Below are 11,794 nucleotides of genomic sequence, written 5' to 3'. Positions count from 1 at the left end.
TATGTTATACTCTCAGCAGAGTCCAGGGAATACCTGGAATGTAAGCAAACCATTTGTATTTGTGCAACACCAAGTGGGATCAATAAAGATAGTAAATAACCTCTTGTCAGTTCAGGTCAGGTTTTGCTAACAAATGAGCTATGAAAAAACATTTGGATTTTCAGAGGCTTGGGGGTTTTGGAATTGTGGTTAAGGGTTAGTTAATTTATGTGGATTGGACTGGTGGGGTACATCTGTACCAATTTATCGAGGTTCGTGAACGTCAAACTGAGACATTGAACCTCATCCACTAAATGTCCAAGAATCCCCCTGAGTTGTGGGGCTCAAGGGTGAGATTTTACAAAGGTGATGCTAGAGACACATGGAGTCTGACCGGGTTGTGCCCGTGTGTCCAAGAATGAAGTGCATGGGAGAAACTTTTTCCAAAGGAGGAATCGGGAGTATTTCGGTACGATCTGGGAAGTGGTGGTGGGAAGTCGGCTGGAGAAGGTAGTGAAGAGGAGAGTCAAAGGCAACTCACGGGGCTGAGCTTGAGTCACTGAGAACAGAAAGGAGAAATCTGAAGGGAGGACCTGACCTTGTGGGGATGCTCATGATTTTAGCTTCAGATGTGATTTTAAAGTTTTGGGGGGAAAACTAAGTAAGCAATGTCAAGTGAGGCACTGGAAGTGACTGCAGATCTGGAGCCTCAAAAAGAAGCCAGGTCTAGAGGTGTACACTTAGGAATTATATAGAAAAAGATGAAAGAAATTTGGGGAAACCTTGTTAGTGTGGAGGAGCTAAGAAAGAAGATCAAGAAGAGTAGGTTGCAGAAATGGTAGAGAAATGGAGCCTTGGAAGCCAAGAGAGGAGAAAAGGAGGAGGAGGACATAGCAAGGCTGACCCTGGGCAAGGAGCAGGAAGACACTCTGATCATAAACTTGAGCAGGCAGAAGCTGGACCACTGACAGAGGAGGATGCAGAAAATTGGCATGACAAACCTGTGCCAAAAGACAAGGCAGGTGCAGTCGTGACTCATTTGGGAGCCAGACATAGTCTAATGAGAGCCCTTCGGGTCAGCATCTCCAATGCCAAAAGTCCTCTGGACCCACTCACGAGTGCTCATGCGGCTCTGAGCAGTTATCACAGGACCAGTGAGCATTTGGCTCCCAACGGTAGTGACAGTGACTGCCTCTCCCAGGGATCTGGGAGGTCTCTCTAGGGCAGGTGACAGCTAATGTGGCTCTTGCAGGATGATTAGGAGATCAGGCCGAGAGGGAGAGAAGTGCATTCTAGGCAGAAGGAACGATGTGACAGTTGCACAGAGATGCGGCAGACCAGGCCTGTCCAAATACAGTGAAACATGTGGTATGATGTAGTATGCATGGGGCCTGGGGGCGGGTGGGGAAAACCAGGACTGGGGAGATAGATTGGTGCCAGTTTGAGAAAAGCCTCCTGTGCACATCAAGCCCTTAGGACATGAACCTCCTGTAGGCAGCAGGTGATTCTAGGAGGCTTTTAAGCAACAATTTTGCGTTTTACAAAGACAGTTCTGGGACAGCGTGGGGTGGGGGAGACCAGTCCGGTCCTCTCACTGGCTACAGCAGCCAATACCATTTATTCATTCAACGTTTTTGCATCCAATGTCTATTTAAGTGTCTCTTTTGTACCAAGCACTCCATTTGTGATTTGTAGTTCTGCTAGTCTTCCTGCTTCATTGTCTTTATGGTCAACACATCCCCTAAACTTAAAAACTATTTAACTCAAAATATCTACCCTTAAGTAAAATGGTCTTGGCGAAGCTCTTTGTGAAATGCTACAGTAGATTGCAGTTTTCGTGCCTATATCATAAGCTTCTGTCTTTGTTGTATTTTTTATGGATGCCATTTTGTGATTTTAGGAATACAGAATGTTAGAGCCCAAAAGATCTTAGCTGTCATCTAGGCCAAATTCTTCCTTTTACACATAAGGGATTTCTGACCCCAAAAGTTGAAGCTAGTTAATTCCAGGGCTGGAACATGGGCTGTCTGGAAACCTGAGGTTCTTGCTTCTTGAGATGCAAAAGACAGTTATGCGTTAGGTGTGTACTCTGTTGTTGAGGAAAGACAAGCGGTATGACCTTTTTACTGCCTCAGATTTCTCTGCCTTCACCTGGCATTACTGCTCTCTCATAGTCCCACCTGTTTATTCTTTATTCACAGCTAGTCCTGTGATCGGTTCCTCTAGTGATCAGTAGGTGGTGAGAATAAGCTGCTCCAGCTCCTGAGAACATTAAATTTCATTGTCTAATGATGAACCTGGGCATAGCCCCACCTGCCCACTGAGGATAAACTTGTGAGGGTTGTAAAACCTTGTCAGTCCATAGCCTCTAGTCGAATGGACAGATGATGCACTAGTTATAGCCCTAAGAAGAAAAGTGTAGAAGTTTTTAGGTGCTTAACAGATGAGAGCTGAACCTCCCTCTCTGGGGCATGCCTGACAAAGTCTCTGAGTGGGTGTTCCTGGTTCACAGATGCCGGCTCAATCCGCAGTTTACAGACAGGCGTGGGAGAGCTTCATGGGGAAACCAGATTCTGGCATGGAAAGGACTACTGCAATTTTGTCTTCAAAGATTGGGTTCAACTTGATAAACCTTTTGCTGGTGAGTATCATGGTAGTGGGGTGCTGGTTATATTTTGTATTTTACTTGTGAGCATCTCAACAAGTATGCATTATGCATGATCTCAATGTCTTGCTTTTTTTGTTGTTGTTCTTGTTTGTTTTTTTAAATTTGGTAAAACTTTGGAGACATGATTTAGTTATATACTTAAGGACTTTTCCTTATAGCTACAATAAGAAAAGAACATGAAATAGAGCTGACCTGTCTGAAACCTCTCCAAGTGTCCTATAAGCATATTATTGGGGTAATAATCTGTAATTCTCCAAAAGGGGGTAGTCCTCCTTTGTTGTTGTCTTTTCTGTTTATCATCTCTATTTTCTAGCATTAGAATAGCATATTTTTCAGATTATCATTGTGCTTATATGTCTAAGAGGAGACAGAGATGGCATGGCATATGTAGCCTGCCATTATTTCAACGGAATAAAAAAGAAAAATATAATATCAAATACAAGCCTTAGATAATCTGTACCAACTTGGCCTCTAGTGGTTATCTAATACTAAGTGAAATAGAAACATATTTGGGGAGGTGCATGACAGAGACTATGTCCCTCAATGTGAGATCCATTTTTCCCTTGACTATGAGAGGTGTTGTTCTACCCAAGTCAAGAAATATACACATAGTCGACATTAACACATTTCCTTTTATGTATCATAGTTGGGATCGGGGGCTTCTGTCCCCAGCACTGAATTTTTAGTGACTGATCTTTGCCCGGTGCACCTGGACAGATTTCATTGATAGGTACTCCACTCCCCGGATGCCCTGGCATGATATTGCCTCTGCGGTCCACGGGAAGGCAGCTCGTGACGTGGCGCGTCACTTCATCCAGCGCTGGAACTTCACGAAGGTACTTGGATGTTGTTATCATGATTCAATCCACATGAAGAGAGGTGGGCCTGGCCAGAGGAGAAACCCAGAGGGTTGGCAATAAGGGGCTGCTGTGGTACAGCTGTGCCACCCCTCTGTTCGTGAGTGGAATTGCACTGGGTTCATACCACTACAGGATCCTGAGAGTTGGTTCTGAGCAAAGCGAGTGGTGTGAGAAGGTGGAGCCATTCTCCTTTTCTCCAGGTTGTGTCCTCTTTAGGATACTTTCATTACCTGTAGGAACTTGACTTAACATTCATAAGTTAAGTGCATGTCATCTAGGTGTTATTAAGGTTCCACTTTATTTACTTGAAATGATAATGAGGCATTATTCTCCCTGATAATTTGGAATAAGGATTTAGTTTTATCAACAACCGAGAGTCTCACTTTATTTTTCATTCACATAAACATTATAAAAATTTAACAGAGGCTCTAATGGAGATATTTTTAACAAATTTAGGAAGAATGGGTGAATAAACAAAGAGATATTGCTTTTAACCTACTATACTGGCAAAGATTAAAAAAAACTGCTAATACTTGCAGTTGGGTTTGGGTTTTTTGTGCTCTTACACTCTGCCCCTGGGAGGATAAATTGGTATAACACCAATAAGTTTTTTAAAAAGCATACAACCTTTGACCTAGAAAAACTATTTCCAGGTATTCAAGTTAAAGAAATAATCCAATAACGTAATTTATTTTAACTTCCTCCTAATAATCCAAATAAAATCAGAAAGAACTGAAATGCTCATTAATTAAAATATATTAAACAAATTTTGATTCTTTTATACCATTTTACTGTGAAGTTATTAAAAACAATGATATAGTGCTATATTGCTATGGCAAGTTATCTACAACATAGTATAAAAATTGTTTATGAAACAGTAATCCCATTTTGCAATTATGTATTTCTATAACTATAGAGTATATTAATCTTTCTTTACAAATATAGAATAATACATGCTTACTACAAAAGGTAAAGAACAAAATATGAAAAATAGAAAACAAAAATAGATAATCGATAGCCCTTCACTTGTAAATGTCCATTGTTAACATTTTTCTTTTTCAAATGACCTTGAATTTCTTTTAAAATCACAAAATACAGAAGAATGGACCTCTTATGTGAATCATTTTTATCTGTTTTTCTTTATTTTAGATTATGAAACCAAAATATCGGTCCCTTTCTTATCCTTTTCTGCTTCCAAAGTCTCAAACAACAGCCCATGAGCTGAGATATCAAGTACCTGGGTCTGTCCATGCTAACGTACAGGTAAGTATCTTTTCCTTGTGACAAAGTGCTACTGGGGAACGTTACTGTTATTGGACTAAGTACCTATTACATTGGCTTCAGATTTTTCAATAGGACAACTTTTCCAAAGCAATCTGAATAGATCTTTTAAAATTTAGTTTTATATTTCCTATATTAAATGGATTCAATTCACTGTTTTTTCAAAACTCTTTTATAAATAGAATAAAGTCATGTCCTCAAAAAAGGCCACAGTCAAGGAAAATCTATTCCTGTAATTCCTTCTGAAGTGAACCTAGCAACATGACACACAGTGAACCTGGGATTGATACTGCTTAATCACCAGGAATGTGGCTGGAATTTAGCATCTAGAAAGCTAGTTATAGTTTGATCTAATTTTAGTTCTTAATTAACCAAATAGCTTTTAGAGGCTCTTTTAAGGGAATAGGGAATTTGCTTAATAGAGTTACAAAATTTTACGACATCCAATCCAACCATCTCAATTTACAAATAAAAAAATCCAGGCTCAGTTGGGCTCTGAGGCTTATCCAGGGCCACCTGGCTAGTTAACTATAGAACTACAGCTTGAAATCCTAGCCTAGTCCACTCTTACTCTATCTTTTCCCTTTACCAACAAAAGCTCAAATATCTTGAGATCACATAGGGACAGAACTAGAATGGGCCACCTTTGGCATTGCCTTTTGTTCCAAATCATCACTATCAGTGTCAAAAGCATTGTTTAAGTAAAGATCTAGTAGTCTGTTACTGACATCACCAGTATGAACTTACATAATTTGGACATGAATTCTAATGAGTGTGATTACATAAATGAAGTGCCTACATCAGTCACTTTGCACTATGTGCAAGTAGAGGCATGTGCATAAAAGAATAAAGACATTTCAGACCATAAATCAAATAATAAGACAATCAAAGAGAGAGAGAGAGAGATGTACATGTAGCAAATAGTCATCCAAGTCTGAGGACAACTAATTTAAACTTGGAAGCACAGATGGCTATGCGTGTATACGTAAGCTGATAAGTATTTTATGAACCTGTTTAATTTTATTCTATGTGAAGAAGGAAAAATTACCCATGAAGATAAAATAAGAACTTTAGTATTCAGAAAATAAGAAAATTTAAGATTTTAATTTGCATTAAAATTGACATAATTGTCAACTTATCAAAGTTGGCTGATGTTATTTAAGTAGAGTCATGTGTTGCTTAACAACGAGGACACATTCTGAGAAATGCGTGCTTGGGCTGCTTTGTTGGGTGCAAAAGTGTGTTATGAAAGGCAATAGCAATGAATTTTCCTGTTACACACTGGCCAGTAGTTGCATGTGCATGGGCTCTCTAATCATGCCACATTTCTCATCTGTTAAATGGGGGTTAGACTAATACCGCCCCCACCCAGTTATGAAAATTAAATTACAGATAGAGATTGTGCCTGGCACTGAGCAAACACTCAGTGAGTTTAGCTACTTGCTATTGACTATTATTTTGCTATAGGTATGGGTGAGAATCATTTAAAAATGCAAGAATTCTAATTTTGACAACAACTGTTTTACTTGGGGTCAGACTGACTGTGTCAGATGCTTGGCTTTCTGTCTTAAAGATCTGAACTACCTTTGGGAGGGTCAACCCATGGCTGAGCTTGGCACTTCTCCTCAGCATATTTTGCAGTGGGTTTATTTATACCAGCATCACCACAAATACATGAGTAATGCATAGCGCTATGACATTACGATGATTGTGACATAATAAGGCAATAGGAATTTTTCAGCTTCAGTATAATCTTTTTTTAAATTAATTGTTTATTGAAACGTATTGATTGTACATATTTATGGGATACAGAGTTATGTTTCAATACATGTATGCAATATGTGATGATCTAATCAGGAAAGTTAGCATATTCATCATTGTAAAACTTAATCATTTCTTTGTGGTATGAACATCTGATCTCCTCTCTTCTAGTCCTTTGATAAAACACAGTAAATCATTGTTAATTATAGATTCCTGGGTCGACTGTACACCAACAGAACTTATTTTTTCTATCTAGCTGTAACTTTGTATCCATTAACCAGCCTCTCACTTTCACCCCCCTCCTTTCCCCTTTCCTGCTTCTAGTAACTACACTTCTCACCTGTTAATTGTTCAATTTATTGTTATTATTTATTTGTTTTATTTATTTATTTATTTTATTTATTGTTATCATTTGTGTATTTGTTGTTTTTCAGCTCCCACATATGACTGAGAGCATGCAGTATTTCTCTTTTTTGTGCCTGGCTTATTTCACTTAACATAATTTTCTCCAGACTCATACATGCTACTGCAAATGGCAGAATTTTGTTCTTTTTTATGGCTGAGTAGTATTCCATTGTTTATATATACCACATTTTCTTTATCCAGTCATCTGTTGTTGGTTGGGCATTTAGTTTGGTTCCATATCTTAGCTATTGTGAATAAAACTGCGATAACCATGGGCATGAAGGTATCCCTTTGACATGATGATTTCCATTCCTTTGGGTATATACCCAGTAGTGGGGTTGCTGGATCATATGGTAGATCTATCTATAATTGTCTGAGAAACCTCCATATTGCTTTCCACAGTGGCTATACTAATTTACAATCCCACCCACAATGTATAAGTGTTCCCCTTTCTCTGCATCCTCAGCAGCATTTGTTATTTTCTTTTTTTGTGTGACTGGTAAGGGGATCGCAACCCTCGGCTTGGTGTTGTAGCATTTGTTATTTTCTTTTTTTGTGTGACTGGTAAGGGGATCGCAACCCTCGGCTTGGTGTCGTCCGCAGTGCGCTCAGCCAGTGAGTGCACCAGTCATCCCTATATAGGATCCGAACCCGCGGAGGGAGCGCTGCTGCACTCCCAAGCGCCACACTCTCCTGAGTGCACCACGGGGCCGGCCCAGCATTTGTTATTTTCTGTCTCTTTGATAATAACCAGTCTAACTGGGGTGAGATGATATCTCATTGTGGTTTTCATTTGCATTTCTCTAATTAGAGATGTTGAGCATTTTTTCATGTACCCGTTGGCCATTTGTGTGTCTTCTTTGAAGAAATGTCTATTCAGCTCCCTTGCCTATTTTTAAATTGGATTATTTGTTTTTTTATTATTGAGTTGTTTTAGTTCCTTGAATATTCTGGATATTAGTCACTTGCCAGATGTGTAGTTTGCAAATATTTTCTCCCATTCTTCAAGTTGTCTCTTCACTCTTGATTCTTTCCTTTGCTGTGCAGAAGCTTTTTAGTTTGATGTAATCCCATTTGTTTATTTTTGCTTTTGTTGCTCGTGCTTTAGAAGTCCTATTCATAAAATCGTTGCCCAGTCCTATGTCCTGAAGTGTTTTCCCTGTGTTTTTTTTCTAGAAGTTTTATAGTTTCAGGCCTTACATTTAAGTCTTTAATCCATTTTGAGTTGATCTTGGTATATGGTGAGAGGTATGGGTCTAGTTTCATTCTTGCACACATGGATATCCAGTTTTCCCAGTACCATTTATTGCAGAGGCTATCTTTTTACCAGTGCGTGTTTATGGGACCCCTGTTGTACATGCAGTCGTCATTGACCGAAACATCATTATGTGGTACACGACTGTGCCTGTCGAAAACATATTGCTGGTAATTATGTATTTTTATGATCAATAAAGGATGCTTTAGCCTAGTGATACATATACATACATTTTCCGTTCCCCTCTTGGCAAGGTCCTGACTTACATTCTCTCATCCTGCTGCAGAGCAAAATGCCTCTCGTTATTCACGTTGTTTGCATCACTACATGTTGTGTGAGAGATGGGACTAGATCACATGATCTCTTCTGGGAAGCTGGTATGTTGATTCCTGATGTGTTCAGGTGGCCTGGACTCAGAAATCTATGAAGCCAATTGATTTAAAAGAACATTTACCAAGACTCACTCACTTATTAATTTATTTATTCTGCCAACGTATATTTATTAAGTGCCATTTGTTTGCACAGTGAAGTCATCAAAGCACACTTGGGTGCTGAGGGTGCAGACAGAAAAGGAGTTCTCTGCCTCTGGGAAGTTAGCTGTGGAGAGAAAGCTGGGATGTTGAATAATTCAGTCAATAGTGCAAGGTGTGGTCTCTGACTAAATGCCAGTGTGAAAGTATGGGCCAGCACGCTCCAAGAGTTTGACAAACGGGAGGGACAGAGCTGGGTGTTCCCTCTAAGGCATAAGCCCACCTGCTCAGAAGACAGGAGGTCCAACTTCAGCAAACCATTTGCTGGTGGAGAGGTAGTGGATGAAGTTGGATGGCATAGGCCAGATAGGGCACCTGTGGTGCTGGCCTGGTGGACTTGGACCTGGTTCTGGAACAGTGGTGAACTCTGGAACTTTTTTTTTTTTCATGGAGGAAGAAGCATGATACATAAATGTTTTCTGAAGATTAACCTAGAACAGAGTTTCCCAGACTGGGTTTTGCCTATAAAATGCTAATAACTATTCCACAAAACACATTTCCATGGACAGATAAGTTTTCTCAGATTTCTCTAATATAGGGCTTCTTAATGCCTTTGTTATGTTAATGTGTATTATAAAATCACTATATGGCGTGACATTTCCCAAGCATATTTGACATAAGATCTCTCATCTGCTTCCACCTCTCTGAACAAACACTTTGGAACCTAAGATTTATACACATGAAGGACTTATTAGACTAGAGAGAGAATGAAAGCAAGGGACAAGTAAGAAGGCTGTCACAGTACTTCTGAACTAAAAATGAAAAGAAGGAACAAATCAAGATATTATTGAAGAAAGAGACAAAGGGACATAGTGACTAGAAACTGACTGAAAACTAGGTGCAGAGGAAAGAGTTGAACAGAATTAGTTTGGTGTCTCTGACGGCGCCTCGAGACAGGCATAGGCCTTTGCGTCCTGATTGATGGGCAGGGCACTGACTGAAATCACTGAAGGACTCGGGTGGCTCCTGTGGGAGACCTACTTCTGGGGAGTATAAATTCTGCAGTGTAATAATGCATATAAAAAAGAGCTCAAAAATGTTGCTAGGCAGTGCTTCTGGAAATAGAGAAAAATTGGCCAGCTAAATACAATAAAATATGTCCTAAAATGATCAGGTCAGAAAAGCACAATGTGATGAGGTGTGAAGATTCTACAGCAGCATGTGGTCTCAGCAAGTCATTCCCCTCCCCGAGCCTCATTTTTCTATCTGAAAGCTCTATGTTTGCTGTGAATCACATCCCAGGTCCCTTCATATTTAAAGGGAAGTTTTTTATTCGGCATCTTAAATAAATGAGGTGTCACTATAATCGTAAGTATTAATTACCTTTTGTCTAGTGTTCCTGATATAGTTAAGATCCTTCGTAAAATAAAACTCAAATTCCACCACAGTTACACCTCTTAATTTTTTACGTAGTTATGATTATATACATTACTAAATAGAAATAGAAGCCATGGCTCAGAATTTGTACTTTAATCATTAAACTGGTTTCTATGGATCTTTGAGAGAAAAGAAAACTAAGTAAATTAAAACATCATAGATACATTTAGCCACATGGCAGTGATAAGTAAGACAAAAATTAAAAGAAAGGGTAAGAGTTGAGAAAATAAGACATCACTGATGAAGTCTTAAATTCCAAGATTATACAATTATAATTTCTTTTATCACGCCGGTCCTCAAAACCTGATATTTCCATAATTAACTTTTCATTATCTCAGTCCCGAAAGTAAGATCTACCTCCAGACTGACTAAAGTTAAGGCTACAAAGCAGGGGACCGAAGTGCTTACTTTGAGGAGCGCACATCTGTTGCCAGCTTTAGGCTCTAGCTTAGCAGCGGGACCCCTAACCCACCAGGCCCCATTCAAGACCTATACCTAATTTTGTATTTGTAAATTCGTATTCTTTCTCTTAAAGAGCACCCCCAAACCCTTCTAGTTTTCAGTAGATGTTTTTTCAGAAATGCTGAAATAACTCTAGTTGTAAAACAGTGTACACAGCTAGGAAATATATCTTTTTAAAGACAGAAAAATCTGAGATAACCAGAAACTCATTAAAATAAAATGAACAGATAGCACCCTGCTGCATTTCTTCTTTTGTGCAAAGTTGTGACCACAGTATTGTTTCACTTTCTTCACATTATTTACTGGCTCTAAACATTATTTATTTTTCTCCAGACATTTTTTCAAGTCATGAATGTACGGTGCTTAAAGGGCGAGAGCAATAACCTAGCCCAATCTTTCGTTTTCCAAAGAATCCAGAAAAGGAGGCAAGAAGATAGGAACCTGGCTGGCTGTGTGGTAGGCTACTTAATTTTCAAAGGGCTTATTGTTACGTTTTTAAACCTTTCATTCTCTCTGCTATCATGTGGCAATAGCCAAATACCTGTTACACACTCCAGTCAGAAATTAAATAAAATTTAACAAAATTCTTCCTTATGTTTATTCAACATAGTTTATTGTTAAAAACATCACTTAGCAGCCACAAGCTTACTTAATTGTAAAGGAGCAATACACTGTAGCAATTCAGAGGTAGATTCTTGAGCCAGGCAGTGTAAAAATCCCAGCTCTACTGCATACTAGCTGTGCAGCCAGACTAGTTCTGGATAAAAATCTTTATACCATATATTTATTGAAATAGAGAGGAAGGGCATTTGACATAATAAAGTTCATAATAGATGAAATTCAAGTTATTCTTTCATCTGCAGAAGGGAGCCCAGCTGTTTAATTTTTTAATACAAGAACATTAGGCATACGCTGCTGGTGACTGCACAGAGGGGTGACACAGCCAGCCAGGGATGGGGAGCTACACTGGGCGGAATGCAGGCCTGCCACTTCTGAAAAAGTCATCCAGACCTGACAGCTGACTTCAGCAGCTTCCACCAACACTTTAAAAATAATCTTGAGTGTTTCCCCTCAGCACTGGGCATTCTCAGAAGGCTGCCACGTGCACTCAGAGAAGACATAGCAGGAAAAGGCATGGGTCTGGGAGGAAGTGAGAGAGGTGGTTCTGAAACTGCTTACACACAGAGTATATAAAATAACTTGTTTTCTCTCTAAT

At 39.3% G+C, this 11,794-nt stretch overlaps 1 protein-coding gene across 1 annotated transcript in view; it reads left to right on the top strand.

Moving 5' to 3' along the window:
* Positions 1-2,471: 2,471 nt before the first annotated feature.
* LOC103608459 (phospholipase D1-like) overlaps positions 2,472-11,794 on the top strand; it is a 69,910-nt gene continuing 60,587 nt past the window's right edge. The window contains exons 1-3 of the mRNA XM_008592884.1: positions 2,472-2,620; positions 3,365-3,483; positions 4,657-4,770. Coding sequence (XP_008591106.1) covers positions 3,394-3,483; positions 4,657-4,770 — 204 coding nt within the window. The 5' untranslated portion in view covers positions 2,472-2,620; positions 3,365-3,393. The remainder of the gene's footprint in view (positions 2,621-3,364; positions 3,484-4,656; positions 4,771-11,794) is intronic.

This window comes from Galeopterus variegatus, unplaced genomic scaffold, assembly GCF_000696425.1.
Source record: "Galeopterus variegatus unplaced genomic scaffold, G_variegatus-3.0.2 Scaffold8431, whole genome shotgun sequence".
NCBI classification, from domain to species: Eukaryota; Metazoa; Chordata; class Mammalia; order Dermoptera; family Cynocephalidae; genus Galeopterus; species Galeopterus variegatus.
Note: the sequence above shows the minus strand (reverse complement) of the source record. Positions and strands in the feature narration are given on the sequence as shown.